The sequence below is a fragment of the Anabrus simplex genome, chromosome 1 (assembly GCF_040414725.1).
Source record: "Anabrus simplex isolate iqAnaSimp1 chromosome 1, ASM4041472v1, whole genome shotgun sequence".
NCBI lineage: Eukaryota > Metazoa > Arthropoda > Insecta > Orthoptera > Tettigoniidae > Anabrus > Anabrus simplex.
The window spans coordinates 301,269,931-301,291,959 of NC_090265.1; the positions used below are offsets into that span (position 1 = coordinate 301,269,931).

A 22,029-nucleotide genomic window follows, 5' to 3' on the forward strand; every position below is an offset into this window, starting at 1 on the left:
TTCTGGATACTGGCCGCACTTAAGCGACTGCAGCTATCGAGCTCGGTTAAAATCCAGGTATAAAATGTTTATAGAAATATAACTGCATTAATTCACGCTGTCGTTTGAATGTGAAAATATTGAACTTAGCCCAAACAGAATGCCCGAAGAGACTCCTATTCTCATTTTAATTAGACGATTTTTTCGTACATCCTATCTATAGATGTCGGTTGTAAAATTCCATATTTACCTTTGGTTTCTCATAAGAGGTACTTTACCGGCAGATTAGTTATTCCTAATGATTAAGTAATTATAAGTCGCCCTCGACGTGAGTGGAGTAGAGGACATAGATTTGGTTGGAAATTGGTGAATTGAGAACGTCGAGTCTGTCCTGTTGCATGCTGTAACACACGTACACAGAGCAACCCGTTGCTGTGAATAGCAGATTGATTTATTGTGAAGGTTTAATGCTTGTCGAGTTACTGGGTTCACTGTGTGTTTGTGAAAACAAAACGGGTTTTAACATTTATTACTGCATGTAATCCAGGTATGAATGTGACTGCATTCGGAGATAAGAGTCACCCTTAGTGTGAATTACCTCCCGGGAATGAGATAATATTTAATGCATTTCATTTAAACCAGTGATTATTTTGTGCTTTAATCTTATGAGGAGGAATTTAACTCCATAACAAAGTGTTCGTGATTACATTCTCTAAATGAATAGCACTCTCTCCCTCGGTGAATGTTAGTAATATGTTATATTGATTACATTTAGATGGCCTCTGATTAAAGTCTTTTCAAATAACTTCGTGTTCGTGTCAGCTGCCTGGTGGATAAGTGGTTCCTAATTTCACGAGTTTGATCTCACCTGCGGTAGTCCATTTTTGAGGGGTAATACAAAATTTTTGAACTCCATATTTTCTGGCAAGCATAAAATCTCTGGAGGCAAAACAAAGATTCACCAGGAAAAAAATATCTCAGCCGTAAGAAGTGTACAATATAATTCTGCTTTCACTGCTAGACAAACAGCACAATGGCTACCTAGATTACACCAGTTCAGAATACGAACCGAACTCTCCATATTTTGCCGTAGCTTCGGTAAATAATGGGAATTTATTAGAGACCCAAAACACTGTTTTGCCACGCCTTGACGAATTGTCAGCTGGTCCCAAGTTTCTTTTTTTTTTTTTTTTTTTTTTTTTTTTTTTTTTTTGTTAGTTGCTTTACGTCGCACCGACACAGATAGGTCTTATGGAGACGATTGAACAGGGAAGGTCTGGGAGTGTGAAGGAAGTGGCCGTAGCCTTAATTAAGGTACAGCCCCAGCATTTGCCTGGTGTGAAAATGGGAAACCACGGAAAACCATTTTCAGGGCTGCCGACAGTGGGGTTCGAAGCTACTATCTCCCGAATACTGGATACTAGCCGCACTTAAGCGACTGCAGCTATCGAGCTCGGTTGTCCCAAGTTTCATAAGGAGAGGGAATAATAGTATTTTTCCCGTTTCAAGTAGACTACTATTTTTTTTCCCAAGCCATTGTCTCATTTTGTTAAACGCATTTACTTTACTTGTGTTTTTACTGTTCCATTTGAGTGAAAATCAAGAACTTTCCGCATAACCAAGCGAGTGGCTACGCAGATTAGGTCAGGTAGCTGATAAATTTGTATTCTTGGGATAGTGAGTTCGATCCCCACTGTCGACAGTCCTGAAGATGGTTTTCTATAGTTTCGCTTTCTCACACCAGGTAAATGCTGGGGTTGTACGGTCACATCCTTCTCACTCCTAGCCCTTTCCTATCCCACAACCACCAAAAAACTTATCTGTGATGGTACGACGTAAAAACAAAAACAACATTTTGCATACCCTCCAACTCAAACTCAAGGTTTACACACAATGACCATCGATTTTACTGTTAAATAAGGTTTCCTAAAACGTAATGATTTTTCTTTGATACTTTCAGATATCAAGATAAGTACTTCCTTATTAAGCAATGAAAATGTTCCGAGCCTCCGTTTCAAAGCATCAATAAACAAACGCCAGTTCGTCCAGTTGAATAATTAAACTTCCTCCTAGTTGAAGAATTAAAGTTTCGTCACAAATCTAATCTAACTAATCTTCTATTTGAAGAAACTTCTAAATTCATCCTCATGATTCCTCAAACAAAAAAGTATGTTTTCTGGTACCAATCGATTTTTTACATCAATTTATATCCTAGCATTTCACACTTTTCCCTTCACCAGATATTTAAAGTTGATTTGAATAAACGGATATAAATTATCTTATGAATGGTGAGAAATCGCAATCTACTCTAAAATTTTCTGTGGGCTCAACATAACTTGAATGTAAAGAGAACTTTAGTACTCTCATGTCAGAAAAGTACGGTATGTGTACACAGTTGCACAAGTCATCATATTATATTTCTTTGGACTATAACCTGAGAAATTCCAGTGTATTCTGTCTGGATTGAAATAGCTCATATTCCGTGCAAGAGGATGGACAGAGAGAACATTGAAGCATGTGTTTGGTGGTTTGGTCTTCAGCGCATTCCCAGTTACATTAGTAATAAGATAACAGGAATATCTGGTCCGTTCGGCGCAGGTTATTGTGTGGAAACGTACGACATTTTAGCATATTTTGTTCAAAATGATAAATATTTTCTTTAATACGGTTTTTGATACATGTGGAGAAGCCGAATGTCGGCCTATTCTTCTAACCGCGTTCACATATGCAGATTGGTTTCCTTTTGTATACGTAAAGAAATCCCAAACCTCCTTCACCTTTTGAAGCGTGAAACTACTAAATTTGGTTCCGTCGTGCTGTATTTTACACGTTATATCAAAAGGGTTTAAACGTAAATATTAGGAGAACATCCCTTGCGGTCATAATTAGAACGCACTTTATTCAAAGCTTCTCCCATCTCTTCTTTACGGCGATGATACTTCAAAGTAAAAGAAACTCAATTGTTCGTGATGTGTGAACGCATAGGCGAGTGATCTAACTATCTCGTTCGTATCAATTCTATTTTCCTCGCAGAGTCTTGAGGTCGTCACGAGATGCTGAGACACGACGCCTTGTGAAAATTGCCTCGCCTTGCCTTGCCTCGCATCGCACCACCTTAGAGCCGGCTCTATTTCGGCTTGAGTTGCAACAAGGATATATACTACCTGCTGTCAGCCTGGACGGGGGGAAGGTGAAGGGCCAGTCGTAAATAAACCGGAAGAAACCTGCACGCCGTGGAACTCACTGAGACAGCTCCACAAGATCAGACACAAGTCAGCAGCGTTGTTTCCGTTGACGTCTTCAGTTTACCCGCAAACTGTTCCAGAAATGAATTTCTAACATTAGGATTACTAGTGATTAAATAGCTTCAACAATAGCTAGATATATTTTATCCCTAAATTCAGATATTTCTATTGTTGGAATAACTTTGTTTATCCTTCTAATGCCTTTCAGCATTAAGCATATCAGTTTATATTGAATAAGTGTTATACTAATGCGTAATGCGCATTGGTTCGCAGTTTTCTTAACTTGTAAGTACTGTATAACTATTATATGGACTGAGATTTGCCAAAGTGCCACGTATTTGTCAATTTATCTTATTCTTCTTCTTCCTGGACTTTTGCCAATGATTTCGGAGGAGTACTAGATGTGGATTGTTAGACGCTATTGTGTGTTTCTCTGGTGGTCGGTATTATGATGCGTTTTACATAAATTAGAATGTGTATAGTGAATGAACATGAACACGCAGCTCTGAAGCCAGGGGAATTAATCCAAGGTGGCTACACTCCCCATCGTGGCTGAGGATCGAACCCGGAGCTCTCTGAATTGAAAGCCACTACGTTGACCATTCAACCAAGGAGTTGGATGGATTTGTACTGGAATTCCACACTTAATGTCCAGGTGCCTGTGCCAAGAGCGTCTTCCTTGCAGAGTAGTGACTATGCATCAAGTAGCACAGCTTCAGTTTTCTAGACCTCTCATAATGAACGAACATAGCACGCACACTACTGGAGGTAAGTTAGATAGAAGCAACAAACTTACTTTATTTCATAAGTAATATTCACAATCAATAAATGTAACAATCCATAATGAAAGAAGGATATAATTTATAACACAATATATTTACCTCCAGACTGAAATCCGCATGCATGCCATGCCAACGAGAAAATGCAAACAATCGAGTATGAAATAAAATTAGTAGCTAATTAAAAAAAAATCTACAAGATTTACCTCTCTACGTCGACTCTGCATCACTAAAACATGACTTCCTATTTCGAAAACATTACATGCCTTCACTAGGATTGACGGGACACATGCAACGCAGTCAGTTATCTTGCCATTCCCCTTGGCTAAGAAAGTCGAGTCCGCCGAGACGGACGGAAGGTATATGGTGGTTTATAAAAATATGAAATATTAAAAATAATACTTTGAAAATACACACTGGAAATTCCCTCAAACATGTAGCGTACCGTCACCATACGTTCTCCCTTTCAAATCCATATTCTGGCTTGTCCTACAGCTCCTATCAAGTGAGACGCTATCCATTATGCTTACTACGAAATGAACGCGAATATTCCATCCTCAATAACATTGATACATATAGATCTTCTACACCTTTATCCTGCGAATTCCAAGTAAAGACTTCATATTGTAGCGGAGAAATGAAATGCATAGGCAAAGCCATACGATATTATTATTATTATTATTATTATTATTATTATTATTATTATTATTATTATTATTATTATTATTATTATTATTATTATTATTATTATTACAGTAGCACCTGAACAGCTTGTCTTGAAATAGGCTTCTGACTTTGTGTACAGGCCGTGATTCTTCTGTGGCAATTCACAGGAGATTCAATGGACAAGTCACATGCTCTTTCGGAGAGAGATCTCGTAATTATACAGGTCAATGAAGTCACATGAGTCTTTCAGCGAATGTTGTACGTAGAATTTTGAATACAGAAAATACACAAGGACCATCTTTATAGGTGTGCGTATTTCCTTTGTTAATGCATTTTAGCAGGTAATATTACTTTAATGTAATAAGTGTTTCTCTCATATTTAGACAATATTCTTTTAAGAACAGGTTTAATTGATTGATTGATTGATTGATTGATTGATTGATTGATTGATTGATTGATTGATTGATTGATTGATTGATTCCAAGATGAAAACTGTCATTGTATCTACTTAGAACCTTTATTATTATTATTATTATTATTATTATTATTATTATTATTATTATTATTATTATTATTATAACAATGGAGAGACAAGTTGAATTTGAGGTGGGAGAAGATCAGTTTGGCTTCAGAAGATATGTAGGAAAGCAATTGCCACTTTACATCTGATCATAGAAGATTCAGTTAGGAAGGACAAGCCCACGTACCTGCCATTTGTAGATCTAGAAAAAGTGTTCATTGATGGATCAAGCTAGTTGAGATTCCTAGGGTGATCGGGATTAAATACGGAGAAAGAATAAATATTTACAATCTGTAGTGATAAGAATTGAAGGCTATGATAAAGAAGTAGAAATCCATGAAGGAGTAAGAAAGAGCTGCCGTTTCTTCCCTCTCCTTTTCAATGTTTATGTAGAATGTAGTAAAGGAAATCAAAACACAAGGAAATTCTGAGATTTGACGATGATATCATTACTTTTATTGGAGTCTGTAGAGGTTCTGGAGATATTACTCAATGGTATGGACACAGTTGTGGAGAAGGAATACAAGATGAAAATAAATATTTAAAAAAAGTGATGGAATACAGTAGAACGAAGTCAGATAATGCATGATATAATAGATTAGGTAATAAAGATTTAAAGGAAGTAGATTGATATTGTTACTTGGGTATCAGAATAACTAAGGATGGGAAAAGTAAGGAGGATATAATCTGCAGACTAGCATAAGCAAGGAAGGCTTTCCTTAAGAAAATAAATGTGCTAATTTTGAACATTGATATAGAACTTAGAACGGTGTTTTTGAAGACTTCCGTCCGGAGCGTGGCTTGGTAAATCTTAAAGCCGGACTATTCGTCCCATTTACCATCATTTAATTTTCTGCTGTTTATCTCATAATGTTGTCGAGGTTCTTTTTTAGTAGCTGACAATCCTGTAACGTATTTACTCTATACAGCATAACATCAACTGAAAATAGTCTTATCTGTGATTCCAGTTCTTTACTGTTATCAAAATATAAGAAAACATAAAGCTCCAATTATACTACCTTGGGAGAACCCTCTCTTAATCATTATAGCATCAGATAATGCTTCACCTACACTAATTATCTAAGTCCTATTTTCTAGGAATTTAGCCTCCCATTCAGACATTTTGTATAGTACTAAATTAAGATATTTGCTGTATATTGCTGCAGTCCTACCAGTTGAGGCTCACTGGAACACGAATTACTTTCTACCAAACTAGTCAGTAATTTCTCAAACGTGTCTAACATGAAACCGGAAAGTTAAGACATCAAAGCTCACACAAATAACTTTGTTGAGTGCAGTGTATTTTTTAGTACAGTCAAATAAACATTATTACATTCTTCAAATTACATAAAATATGAAAATTAATTTGTAAATATCAGTGCCGAATGGAGAGGGCAGCCTCATAGTGTAAGGGTACTTTGCCTGCCTCTTACTCGGAGGATTGATTCCAATATAGTCTTTGGACTTTAATTGTGGACTGAGAGTTGGAACGGGTTTCACTCAGCCTTGTGAGACCAACTGATGAGTTGTCTGATTAAAGATATAGTGAGCCCGATCGCGGAAGCGATGTGTGACGCTAATCATGTGACACTCTGATATCTGTATGCCATCCGGCTAGGTAACTGCACTGCCTTCGTGATGTACAGGCCGTACTGTAGCTCCGATGACGTCACACAAAAAGACGAACAGTTTCCTCCGTCCGACCCTCACAATGAAGGCACAAGATACGACTGTGCCTTATATTTAAGAATTATTCCCAAATTTTGTATTAATATTACAGGTGAGATCATTAACACCTGTAATTGTTTCATGTCTCGTAAGTGAGGTCTAGGTAATTTCAGGAGAAGCAGGTTTAAAATGCGATCAAAGTGGTCAATACATAACGACTCATTTATTCTACTATATACCCAACAATTAATAATTGTTGTGCATTAATGAAGTGTCGTATGGCTTTTAGTGCCGGGATATCCCAGGACGGGTTCGGCTCGCCAGCTGCAGGTCTTTCTATTTGACGCCCGTAGGCGACCAGCTCGTCGTGATGGGGGATGAAATGATGGTGAAGACAACACGTACACCCAGCCCCCGTGCCATTGGAATTAACCAATGAAGGTTAAAATCCCCGACCCAGCCGGAAATCGAACCCTGAACCCTCTGAATCGAAGGTCAGTACGCTGACCGTTCAGCCAACGAGTCGGACTGTGCATTAATAAAACAAACTGAACGTACAAAAATATAATAATAATAATAATAATAATAATAATAATAATAATAATAATAATAATAATAATAATAATAATAATAATAATAATAATAATAATAATAATAAGGCTTGGCCACCGTACTTCCAGATGACCATAAATACACTGTAAATTTCGTGGGTTTCTTTTCTTGAAACTTCTAGCACTATCTTTCAAGAAATGAAGTTGCATTGCTTGTTACACCCAACATTGTCTACTGGCTATTGCTCAGTTTGAATTGTTTAAAATGTATGTATAATGATGCCAAAATCATTTAATACAAGGTTGGGTTTTATAAACTGCTTTTAGTTCTAAATTTTTAACTGGGCTTTGCTTTTATTTCGCACGTTCTCAATATTTCCTAATAAAGGAAATATCACAAATATAGGTTTACTTGGTTACTTTTAGACTTGATGTGTATAAACTATAAAACGCACTGGTATAAATCTATATCTAGAAGAAGAAGAAAGTCAAAAGTAGAAAAAGTAGAAAAATGAGTGAAAATCGTAATAGTTACATTTTCGGTTAGGATTTTCGTATTCCATGTATGTTTCCTGCCCTCATTCGAAGGAAATGAGAATATTGGTGTGTAGTCACTTGTATAGTTGGATTTTCGTCGTGGTGCACACAACTTCTTGGCATAGTGACAGTTTATTTAAATTCGCAACACATTATATTTCCACACAAACGTGATCTACAATAATAATTCACTGAATAAATTCCACGAGAAGCATTACGTCCCTTGAATTTTCCTTACTCACGACGGGAAAACAACATACCTAACCTAAACTCTGAGGTTTCTATCCCAATAAGAACTGTTTACGTAAATCCTGAAGTGAAGAGTATAGGGGGACAGGCATGCAATATACTTAAATCTAAAGGTCTGTCTTTCAACAGCCACAATTATCCAAATATTACATTCAAGAATACAATTCATAGCACTGGTATACCCGCCTTAATCGACCAGCTGATGGTTGGCGCGCTTTCTACAGTACGGCCTGTACATCACGAAGTCAGTGGTAACTGTAATCATGGCAGGAAAATGGCCTCGATGGTTAGTTCGGCTTGAGCTGTGGCAGAGAGTGGTTCTCTGTATTCTACCTTCATTGTGTGTGACATCGGTGCGTTGCTATTTGCCAGTAAAATATAGTAAAGTGAAAATGGCAACCAATAGCATTATATGGAATACAATAAAATGTGCATTTATCGACGAGACAAATAAACCAGGGGAAGTAGAATTTCATGAGTGGATTCAGAAAACCTTAAAACTTTAATTTGATCATCTGGAAGCCATTCAACTCGACGATCTGCAAACCGCTGTCTACATCAAAATAACCAGTGAACTACTGATGGAGAAGGTATTACTAACTACAAACAGAAAATCACAGGTATGAAAATTTAATGTTTCGTTCTCTGATGTTGTTATAACACGTGCAGATGTTGATAGTAAATTGGTCAGCGCAATGAACCTACCAATAGAAATGCCAAACGAGAAAATAATGCCAATTTTAGGAAGTATGGGAAAGTATGGGGAATCAGGAATGAAATATAGTTTTCAATCTACATCTATAACATTCACAGTGGTATCAGAGCTATTCAAATAGAACTTAAAACTGCCACAGCACCAATCATAGTCATGGAGGGATATAAAGCGCAGGTAATACATGAAGGGCAATCTAAATCTTGCTTTTACTGCAACGCTACGAATCATTTTAGACACGAATGTCCCATAAGACGAGGTGAGAACGACAACAAAACAGGGCCCAGCTTACTCAATGAGATAGTTGTTAACAGGAAACGTCACGCTGATTTACCTGCTGTATTGGAGCCAGGTACTACACTCACAAACGTACCTCACACAGAGCAAAATACCCCAGTACAAACACAGGCTGCAGAACAACATGAAATGGTTGAGTCACTTATTGCCTTATTGCCGCCACAAGTCAGCCAGGCAGCTCAACCGAACGACATATCCACACAGCAACAAATACAACTATCAAAACAAGACGAACACAAGCAACAACAAACATCCGATAATTGTCAATACAAGAATGAATCTCATATAGGAACCGACATGTCTCTAATAGACAACCTCGAACAGGAAATTGTAAACACACCTGACAACACAGAAGCGCAGAATATAATAAATTCTAGGACACTAGAGAAACCAGCAGAGAGGGACACAAGTATTTAACCACAGAACAAGAGTGCTATTCAAGACAATACGACTAATAGCATGCAATGGACCGATGAGATCGAAGCGGAAATTTCAAATCTTATGGAAATACAAATGACGAGGCTTTGGGATCAAGAAAGCTTGAAGACAAATGAAACACCAAATAAAGAAGTTGACAATTTGAAAAGCAAAACAAAAGTAAAAACACATCGCCCCTCGAGGGAGGAAAAACAGAAGCCATACAATGGGCGAGACCCGCAGCTACAGGGGAGTAGATTAGGAGATAGACGATAGAGTCCCTCCCCCCATTTCAGTTGAATTTATTAGCAGAAGAAACATGAATACTCTCACGAGGATGCTGTTAACATACACATCGATGACACGAAATATAAACTGTATACAAACTGCAAGTAAACAGTCGCTTCTTAAACAGCTTATTCGTGACCAGGACGTGGATATACAGTAGTTATGTTGAAAGAAGTGGCAACCGAAGACCTTGCTATCAATCCTGGATATGATATAATTATTAATGTTAACGAGCACAAACGCGGTACAGCGTTTATATATTAAGCACAGTATAAATCATACTCGGACACAGAACTCCTACCAAATTCTCGAGGAATCAGCTTAAGTATTCGGGACTTACTAATTGTAAACATCTATCAAATCACAAGCAAGGACGCAAAGACGGCTGTTCTGTATCACAAAAATCCTTCCACTTATTTGCAGACATAAACACAATCTGATACTTGGAGGTGATTTTAACGCAGTATTATCACCCAAAGACCAAACAGGACAGTTCGAGGAATGTCCCACGCTATCTGATTTAAAAAAAGGGCTACGTCGAAAGGACACAGGGGAAGTGAAGCAATAGAGGTCGGCTGGATATACGTATTATTACCAAGGTGGCACTTCTGGACTAGGTAGAATATATGTCACCGTTGAGCTGAAAGACCAAGTGAGGGAAGCAGGTGTATGCCCAGTGGAATTTTCAAACTATTGTACGTTTATCAGTAAGATCGGACAACCTGAGTGGGTACCAAGGCGCGGGTGAGTAAGGTGGAGGTTAAATAAATCTATTTTCAAGAACATGGACTTAAAAGAAAGATTTTTCACTGAATGGGAAAAAAATGGAAAACATACATACCCCGATATAGAGATACTCTTGATTGGTGACTGTTAAACGCTAAACCTCGCACGATCTGACTATTGAAGACATACAGGAGAAGGCAGTTAAACCAAACTATAGGATTCTATTATAAATGCATAAGACAGTTATATAAGGGGGATCCAACCAACCCTGATACATATCGAAGAATAAAGAAAAGCAGAGCGAAGTTACTAACGATACAGCTAAGAGAAATGGAAGGTCTGAAAATTCTAGCGCATGATCATCAAAATCTTGCCAACGAGTCTCCTTCCAGTGACCAGCTTATAAGCAATTGCAGGAGAGGACGTCATAAATACATCCATCACATCGCAACTACTAATGGACAAATAACGAATAGCCCCGAAATAATAATAGAAATGGCGGAGAGCTTTTTTCACTTCTTGTATAAAGAAGAGTCGCCGAACATCATAAATCACCAACACCCGTGCCTTCATGGTATAAGAGGAAGAATTCCGTATAGGGAACAACGAAGTTTGACCCAAGTCAACACCTTAGTAGAAATCCAGCGGGCAATACTACAAAGCGCACCGAACAAATCTCCTGGTCATTTTTACATGACACATTGGTCCATCATTAGAGATGAAATTATTGCAGCAATGAATGATGCCTGTAATCCATAAACGATTACCGACAAGATAAAAGAAGGCATTGTGGCACTTCTCCCCAAGATGACAAATCCAACCAAGTTATATGACTTTAAGCCCATAACGCTCTTAAATTTTGACTATAGGGTATTAACTAAATGCATGAAAAAGAGGCTAACTGTGCTTGTGGAGGGCGCCACATCTGAACATCAATCTGTTGCGATACCACATCCACAGAGGAGTGCGATAAGGGTGTCCGCTGTCTATGTTGTTGTTTTCTCCCTAGAACCCTTTCGTAGCAATACACAATACATTTCAGTACTAATAATCTAGATATTGTCGCATTCGCAGAGGACGTTACTCTAGTATTAGATCAAACCGTAGATATCCAGCATTTGTTCAAGGTAATTGAGAATTATGGGAGATATTTCGGGGCTCAGATGAACCCAAAGAATACAAAGGCAATGTGGATTGAGAGAACAGGTCGTGTCCATCGGGTACTTCTAGCGTGTGTAACACTAACAAAAGAAATTAAAATTCTTGGAATAACCTTATTAACAGTGTGAACAAGATGATCGAAAAGAACTGGGCCGATGCTTTGCTTTCTGTAAGGGGCATATTACAACAGGTTAGGTATAGATCTTTCCTCTTGCAACAAAGAATAATGTACGTGAATATGTACAGCTTAAGCAAAATATGGTATCTGAGCCAAATCCTTCCCATGCCAAGGATGATTGGTAAACGTATAATTTCGGATGTTGGTTGGTTCATTTGGCAAGGATCATTTATACGTCTTGCCAGAAGTACACTCACGTTACCTAAATCCCAGGGTGGATTGGGACTAATCGACGTTAAAGGGAAAGCAACAACCTTATTTCTAACTAGAAACTTAAAGCTGTTACGCAGAGCAGGAGATAAAAAATCGAATAATTTTCTCACGAGATGGTGCAGTGCGTTAATTCACCAGCTTTATATGGCATCCAGCATCAATCACCTCACGCAAGATATCTAATAGTCGAGTTACGTTGTATGCCAAAGGACGTCGTCACATCTCCAGATGTCTCCACGAAAATGTTTTATAATTGTATATTGTCTCAACAGTATTTAGGCCCTAACATAACGAATAAATCTATGATAATCAACTGGAATTGAGTATGGAGGAATATGTCCAAAAGCATACTTCCAGACGCAATGAAAGGAAGTTGGTATAAAGTAATCCATAACATTATACCGACTAAGAGCAGACTTCATCATATCCATATGATGGAGACGGATTTTAGCAACTTCTGTCAACATAAAAACTTGTGCGAACATTTGACCGACATGGGATAAATTTAAACAGATGCTGAAGTGCATCATCGCACGTCCGATCACATATATCGCACCTGAATGGGTGATCCGCCCTACATTTAGTTTACAACCACCGCAACTGAACAGTGCTATCGTGTTACTGTTAGGTTGTTATGTCGACTGTGTGCTGAAATCTTCTGAGCCTTACAGTGAACTCGATAGAATGTCCGAGATAAGTAACTATGTTTTAATGTGCATTTGGTGTCCGGAAAGGAAGAGATGGTTGGGAGAATATGAAGGGCAGCTAAGTAGTGTTCTGTAAGTGTGAAGTGTTGGAAGTACCAAGGATGAATTTTAAAATATCAAGATAGACTTATGAAAGTGGGATATGTGTTTGTGTGATTCATTCATTTGTTAATTCTTGTCATCTACAGATGGGCATTATTGTGATATTCTAAGAGTTCAAATAATTCATGAACATTAGGCAACAATAAGTTGTAAAGACGGTCTTTTGTTTGTCTATTTTTCCATCTAATTGTGCGTTCATTTGTTAAACAGTAGAAATAATTTTATGTATTAACTATTATATGTAAATAAATCAGATGTTAAAAATGGACTATTTTTGCCATGGGTTGACTTTATTTTCTATCATACTGAGATGTATTTACAAATGTTAAGTACAAACAAACCGCTGTTTGCATTCGCATATAGACGAGAACAGTTGGGCTGAGTAGCTCAGACGGTAGAGCACTGACTTTCTGAGCCCAATATAGAAGGCTCGGTTCTGGCTCAGTCCGGTGGTACGTGAAGGTGTTCAAATTCGTCAGCCTCATATCGGTAGATTTATTGACACTAAAGGAACTCCTGTAGGATAACATTTCGGCACATAGAGGTCATTTTACATTTCATACTGTACCTCTACCATGAAGATGGAGACTGGAACAAAGTTGTAAATATGCCATTTTATATATGTTACAAACACCACACATCGTAAAAAAATGGATCATGGATGGTCATAATAAATAATAATAATAATAATAATAATAATAATAATAATAATAATAATAATAATAATAATTGTACCGGGCAGTACACCTCCACGCCGCTAATTCAAACTTTGCGCCAGTTGAAACTCCTCTACTGGAGGAAGTCTGAACTTTATCTACTGTGTTAATTCTCAAGTTTCTCAGAAGATGTCCCTACTTGTAAATTTTGAAGTTTCTGAACTGGGTCGTTTTCGATGTATTTTTGTTTTGCCTGTAGTAAGAAGTGTGGACATTCTCTTCCAGATGGCGCTACTGAAGGACTACAATTATGCACCCTAGTGCGAAGTGAAAGAACTGTGTTTTTGGAGAAATTTTGAATTCATAAGTTTGTTCTTTGTTAAATTTCTTTCAGTTATTGTTTAAGTTGGCAATATTAACACTTTCTTTCCGCCAGTTTTGAATTCGACCAATAAGGAATTTCTGTAATTAATTTTCCACCAATAATGTGTTTCTTCTTCATAGAGTGTAGGGGTTTTCGTTGTTAGCCAATAAAATTATTATGGGCGGGTGTCCTCTTTCCTGAAACGCCTCGAACTTTCCACGAGGGTATATAAACTGCTGATTTTCGGGTCTCCGCGCCACTTCAGTAACATCTATCAGTGTGTAATGTACGTAGCAGTGGGCGGGAAGCGCCTCTTTCTTCGGGCAGCGGTTCAACCACCAGGTAATGGTCGTTTAATAACTTCTCTTCTTGCTAGCTCAGCAGTTTAACTCTCGGGGCAGTTCCGAAGCCTTTTTACCATGTAACTTTCCCCTAAAATGTAAAGACACTTGGCATCAATTCTATCTTTTTAAACGACATATTGGGATAGAGAGTGCTTAACCCTCTCGAGCTCCCACTCATATTGCGTTGAGGTGAACTTATTTTCACAACCGTTTCTTCCTTAACGTAATGTAAATTGTATCCTTCTATAAGTCACCTCTTTAGTATGGGATTAGCCCTTGCATTAGAGGCCTAGCGCCATGTAGGTTTTAAATAAAGTATAGTAGGAGTGCAAGAACGCCTCCTCTCAAGTTGGTATTTTAGAGGCCATGTAATTGACCTGTTTCTTTACTTAATAGGCCTCAGTAGGTTGGGCATTTTTACCCCTGTTTTCATGTACTTGGATGACAGCTTGAAAGTGGAGTTTGGTGTGGCCTTTGATAGGCTTGAACTTAAGAGCGGGTTGCTCTTTCTTAAATTTTGTTTCTGCGTGCCTCGAGGAGGCTTTACTGTGTAGTTGGGAGCAAGTGCTCCTGGGCATGATTGGGGTTTTCTGCCCCTTTGTCGAATCTTGTATTTAGGTAAAGTTGGGCTAATTGCTCAAGAATTGTGAGTCCGGGGCTCGAAGCCCAAATTCTGTAAAAATTGTAATTGTACATTCTTAAATTGTTGATATTCAATCGTGTTTCTATTATTCTTGTTATTTCTTGATCTTGATAAGAAAATATAACCTTTTTAAATTTTATCTTAACTTTAATTTCGTATTTTGAGACCTGTTCACCCCCGCACCTTCTTTCACCTCTGCAAATCCACAAAACTCGGTAATAATAATAATAATAATAATAATAATAATAATAATAATAATAATAATAATAATAATAATAATAATAATAATAATAATAATAATAATAATAATAATACTGTTATGAGGATTTTGATTTGATGTCAAGCAGGTTGACCATGTTTCAGTTTCCACCACCAGATGGAAAAGAAACCGGAACACTGATGTGACTGATGTCTAATTAATGTTGTTGGATAAACACCTATGTGCCACCAGAGATCATTGATATGATGATATTGCACGACTGAGTGTCGGGTAGACTCTCTACTTCCCTTCCATCCATCGAACATCCGACTACACTGCCAGATTTGAACTCGTGATCTTGAAATCCGAAATTTGAGACTCTATCAGTGATTCACAGAGGGTGCTGTCTTATAACTCAGTGAATTCTACAAAAAATCTCAAGGAAAGTTAAACACACGGTATTTCCTTTAAATACGATTTATAAAATGTTCCTGCTTTGTTAACTGAAGAATCCTTCTTTATAGTTACTCCAACGCACTTGGCCCCTATCGCACTAGTGAGATGACACTTATTCAGAACATTATTTATCTTTATGTTCCCTGTAACACTCGCCCATTGTCACCGACGTAGTAAAATTTCTTTGTCTTTTATCAGTGACATTTGTCTAAGTGTTGAGTTCCTCCATTTACATATTGCAAGTAGTTTGAGATATCTCGTTCCCTTTGTAAACAAAGCAACAGAAGTTAAAAGCGTGTAAGGAGTGTTGGGGCAATTATTTAGGTAACTGCTGTGTGCAGTGGTACCTTTAAGTACAAGTGGCTGAAATAAGACACTGGTGACGGAAACTACTTTACACACAATCATGATGCAACACGTTTTTACTGCCGTTACTTATTGCTTGAATATCAGGTTTAAAATTAGTTGAAAAAAAATTGTAAGCAAAGGTAAGATATTGTCATGAGCTGATAAGTGAAACGTATACACTTCATTAGCTAAAATGTAGTTAAATTCAAACTTTAAAAATGTGTATTTTTTAAAATACCTTTATTAGCATTCATGAAATAATCTTCAGATTTTTAAAATGCATAGCATTTCTTGTAAAGTTTTTATCCAATTCGCATATTCATTTTACAGGTAAATGTAATCTGCACTGTAAATAATAAAATTCATTGAATATGTATACGATTAGTCCCCCTCTGTGGTGTAATGGTTAGTGTGATAAGCTTCCAACCCCCAGGTGGCCCGGGTTCGATTCCCGGCTCTGCCACGACATTTGAAAGTGGTGCGAGGGCTAGAATTGGGTCGACTAAGTATCGGGAGGTCAACTGAATAGAGGAGGATTCGATTCCCCTCTAAGCCATCCTCGAAGCGGTTTTCCGTGGTTTCCAATTTTCTTCGGGGCAAATGCCGGGAAGGTACGTAATGTAAGGTCACGGCAGCTTCCTTCCCTCTTCCTTGTCCATCCCTTCCAAATTTTCCACCCCAATCAAGCCCCTCTTCAGCATAGATGGTGAGGCCGCCTGGGCGAGGTACTGGTCATCCTTCCCAGTTGTATCCCCGACCCAAAGTCCCACGCTCCAGGACACTGCCCTTCAGACAGTATAGGTGGGTTCCCTCGCTGAGTCCGTGGAAAAATCCAACCCTGGATTGTAAACGAATTAATAAAGAAAAGAAAATGTACACGATTATTTTGCTAAAATTATTTGAAGATGTTTATCAACCACAAAGTCTACAATCCCTGAGATAAACCTTCATGATAACTGGACGAATGTGTTTCTGTTTCCATTTCGTCATTTTTTTTAATCTATTCAAGTTCTTTGCCAATCAAATGCATTCATAATAGGGCTGACTCGCACGCGACGCCAGTTTACTATCCTCAAACTGAAGCGGAGTCGGTTGTGTATGGTGTGTACTAGGTTACTGCGAAAAATAAAAAATAAAGGCTAGAGGGAGAATTGGAACCGTGTATAACCCCCAAGTATGTGTAGTAGTTCTCGACTTAAATGGTGCAGCTTCCAGCATTTTGTGGATTAATTTTCCTTCAATGTAAATACATCAGACTCGAACCCACAAAAATGTGCGCCAAAACAGAAACATTCTTTTCTAGGAAATTATTCGAGTTACTAGCACAATATTTATAATTTTTTGCACAAATTAAATTTCAGATATATCAGGTGCTCTCCATTTCTAAATAGGATTTCTTCTTCTTCTTCTTCCTCTTTTTCTTCTGCTTTGTCTTTTCCCGTTCATGTGGGTGTGACGTTTCTGACAAGTCATTTCAATTTCCTTCGTTCCCAAACGGTTCTTTTCCTTGATTTATTTTACTTGAGATCTTCCCGCTCACAATCCATCCATCTTCCTCTGGGTCCACCTCTGTCCCTCCTACCTTCCACCTCCATGACAAGCATTCTCCTTCCCACGTAATTTTCGTCCCTGTGCCTAATGTGGCCATACCAGAGCTATCGTCTTCTTGGATCTTTCTAGATATTTCAGTCACTTTAACGCTGCCTTGTATATACTGTAGGTGCTCTTGATGCGGTCTTTTCTTGTAAACCCGCACCTTCATTTCGGATACTTCCAGGTATTTAGTCTACTGTCACAGAGGACACCAGACAATCTTTTCCAGTTAGACCAGGAAACCTGAATTCGGCGGGAAATTTCTAGATCTAGATTACCATCAGTAGGCATAGTGGATCCTAAGTAATTGAAACTGTTCTTAGTCTGGAGCCGGTTTCCATACATCTGAAGAGTTTCATTCCTAGTTCCTACCAGGCACGTGTATTCAGCCTTATTCCTGCTGATTTCAAGACCGCATGCCTCTAGAGCTCTTCTCGAGCATTCTAGTTTATGTTCAAGCTGTTCCCTATTTGTACTTCATAGTACAATATCGTTTCAATAGGACTAACTAATCGAAGGTTAAGTACACTGCTCGGCTCCAAAGTTTAATAGGAATAACTGTTCAAGCATCTTACTTTTAAGTGTCACATGCGCAAGTTTCTAATGACTTCACATTTTCTTTCGCTACAAGGCCCGCTTAACAGGAGTTTGATAGTACTACACAGAAACGCATCTTTTTCTGGAATAGTGTTACAACTACAAAGGAAAAGCTTAGAAAATTTTTCCAGGAAATATAATTTTGAAAACGCTGAGTGACTCCATTATTTAATAGGACTACTCATTTAAGCAGGGTATTCACTTTCAAGGGTCCCAGGCGTACATTTTCCTATGACTTGCTTTACATTTGATTTCCCTGCTGGACCCCATTAAAACAATCTGTTACAGTAAGTAGCCTATATGTTAACCAAAGGATCCAGTTGTATGCTTGCCAGATTTGAGAGCGATCCGTCAAGTAGAGTTTACGTGAAAGAAACCAAGGCAAAGAGGCCAAGGATAAAACATGCCCAAAAACACAGCGTACCATGTTTTCCTCGAAAATTCTTAGAGATACGAAGGAAATCCATTTAAACTTTTAATTTGGGAAATCGAATTTCAGGCGTACTTGGTGTGCTCCATTCTTCAATAGGACTAACCGTTTAGGCAACGTATTCCATATCACGGGTCACAAGCGTACATTTTCTTCTGACTTGCTTCACATTTTAATTCGCTACATAGACCACTTAAAAAACCGCGTGATAGAAGCCTAAGTAGCCTGTGTCAAATATATCATCAATAAGCTCGCAAAATTTTACAACACTGACTAGCAAATACACAAACATCCATATTTATTAATCCTGCCATTATTTCTTTAAACTATGGTTCTCGTGGGAACCTTTTTATACTTCGGGATGCTATAAAGCTTATATTACCCGGACTGATATTATGTTTAAAATGGTGAAAGAAGTTTCAAAATCGGTCCGATAGTTTCTGAGATTACCCGTTACATATAAACAACATCAGTGGCTCTTTATATATTATAAAAACTATAAGTATAGATAAGTATAGTACTTTCGTGTGATAAGCTTTGTCAATAAAAATCGATGACACAACAGCCTATTAGAGCCTTGGCCTTGTAACCGTCCAGGCTTCTCCAGCCCTACTAATTTAATATATCATTTTACGCGATATCATTTGATATCAAGTTTATCCGCCATCGGCAATTATTTGTAATAACATATTTATTCAACGTCAATCATTTGTAATCAAGGCTTTTTGGAATCACATTGTATATATAATAACATCGTTTTAGTATTTAAATTATTATATTATGTAGGATAAGAATTCATTATGTTGTAAATACGGTCAATATGTTGAGACATAGTTGTTTTCATTTCATCTCATGTTTGTGTATACGGAGGGTTATTCTTGAAGCTTGGGATTTTGCGTTAGTCATGGGTTTATTTTATGACCAAGGCTAGTAAATAGCGACCCGTGCGCGAGGCTTGCAAGATGGTCAGCGATATCATCGCCACGCCTTCTGGACTTGTCGAGGAAGAGAAGGGGAGTTGATGCTTCGATCTATCGAATCAGATACTTCGTTGTATATGAGTTTTGAGATTGAACTGTTACCAAGAGTGGGGGTGAGCCCGGATATCTAGTGATTCTCACCACGAGAACGGCACCTAACTAAGTACAACTTCTGCTGTGAAGCTAACATCCTCACGAGATACTCCATCACTAGTAATTCTACTGTGAACATCTACTTTGAACGACGTGATTTGATTTTTGATACAGTGTGTGGTCGCTCCGCGACATAGTTGCTTTTGTACAATGTGTTGTCGCTGCGGTAATGTTATCGGATCTACGAGAAACGAAACAAGCTTACGGCTTGTGTGATCTTCAGTAAATATTGTGGACGAAGAACTATGTTTAGTTCAAGTCTACGGAATTTTGGTACAAGTCTGTACCGTATAAATAGTATAGCTCAGTTGGTTTGAGATTTCTACTAATATGGAAAAATTCATATCTCTGAATTTTCTCCTCTTACGATCAAAGCTGATCAGTTTTTACAAGTATAGGGCCAATATCTATTTTAAAGACTAGGCATGCAGGGAGTGTTAGTCCAGATAGACCGTACCATATCAGAGAAGGAAGGAGGGATGTCCATGGAGCAAAGTCTACATCGAGAAGAAGAGAACGAGTAACCGCGGAAACCAGATGACGTCAACGGAAGCTGCAATTGGTGAGCTTCAATTAGATAAAGCAAGCAATAGTAAATTCAGTAAATTATAAATTCCTCCGCGCTTTAAGGAAACTTTTCCGATTCATCTCATTTTTTTTCTTGTATAATAAATTCATTTTTTATTTTATATTGCGTTAATTTTCTTTCTTAAACGATACTTAATGGTTAATTATTTAAAATCCTACCCCTGTGATATAAGTGTAAGTCTCTATGCTAGTAAATATAAATTTTGGTTTACAGTTTTATTTAAAACTGTAAGCATAGCGCCCAAACATTACATAGAGAAATGGGGAACCATGGAATGTTAATTGTTTCTATTTGCGTGGCAATTTGCGGGCAAGTCACAAATAGTTTATTTGATATTCATGTGTTTCAAAATAATAACTTTCACCTCCCCAAGTGTTATGACGAGGTGGAACAGTTACAGCCTCTCAAGACGAACGCTCCCTAACTTCTTGTCATATAGGTACGGGAGTGCCACGTGATCAGTGTGTTGACATCCTCAACTATATTTCTTGGCTTTCTTTACCGGATCCTCTGCCTCTCTTGCCAGACAGCTCCTCAGTTGGTCTCACAAGGCTGCGTGAACCACGTTCCATACCTCAGTCCATAATTCAAATCACTTTTCTGGCCGGGAATCGAAGCCGTTGTCTCTAGGTAAGAGACGTGCACACTACCCCTACACCATTTTATCAAGTAATGAAATGAAGTGAACAATAACAAATTCATTAAGGACTCCCATCAACAATGATCAACCCCGTACTTGTGTGAGTGTGAAAACTATTTAATAACTTGTCATAATATTGGGTCTGTTGTAGTGTGGGTAACTAAAATAATTTGTTCTAGTTCTGAAATAGAGCATTTCATTTCCGCGGAGTGTTGGAGGAATAATGCAAACATGAATAGGATAGTCACTATGTTTACCAGAAATCGAAGAGTATAAGTTGGGGTAAAGTAGAATCGAAGAATCATGTATAAAAATAAGGGGTAATATATTTTATTTTTAAGTACTTGGTCTGATAATTTCATAGGACAATTTTCGTCATTGCTACGAATCAAATATACTTCGTTCTTCTCTTGCTAAGGAAATCTTCCAGGATATTCTCTTGTGTAAACTGAGATTGAAATCGCAAAATACATCGACTACGATCAAAATATCGAAGCCTTTGGCCAATAAGAATTCTGAAAATATAACCTCTTGAGCAGTGACCTCATACTGGTACGTAAAACCAACTACAGCTTTATTAACGTCTCAATTGTTATATATTGCTTTGAATTTTTCTCATTAAGGTTTATCCAGTTTCATTATTTTGTCGTTCTTTAGAGTATTTTTAGATATATTGGCAATTTCATTGGGATGTGGGAGGAAGAATGTTGTTAATAAATAACCCGGAGCGCAAAATGTTAAATACGGCCCTGACTGTTACCAAACAGAGTTCAAATCCGATTTATAATTTGGGCGCTGATAATAATAACAATTTAAATGTACTATAATGAGATAATTGATTTATTCAGTTTAACATCGAACATAAATTAAATTGCACTAATCATTACAATCATCAGAATCACATACTTCCATTCACTTAATGTTTTTATCAACTTTAATGAACATCTCACGAGTTGATCATACGAATTACAGAGTTATAGTGTCTCACTTAATCACTTCTTTGGCTGCTTATCGTGTGTCGATTCTAGCTACAAAAGAGTAA

The 22,029-nt window shown here is 37.7% G+C and overlaps 1 protein-coding gene across 1 annotated transcript in view; it reads left to right on the plus strand.

Moving 5' to 3' along the window:
- Window positions 1-3,919: 3,919 nt before the first annotated feature.
- LOC136864518 (lachesin-like) overlaps window positions 3,920-22,029 on the plus strand; it is an 853,163-nt gene continuing 835,053 nt past the window's right edge. Inside the window, exon 1 of the mRNA XM_068226232.1 lies at window positions 3,920-3,992. Coding sequence (XP_068082333.1) covers window positions 3,920-3,992 — 73 coding nt within the window. The remainder of the gene's footprint in view (window positions 3,993-22,029) is intronic.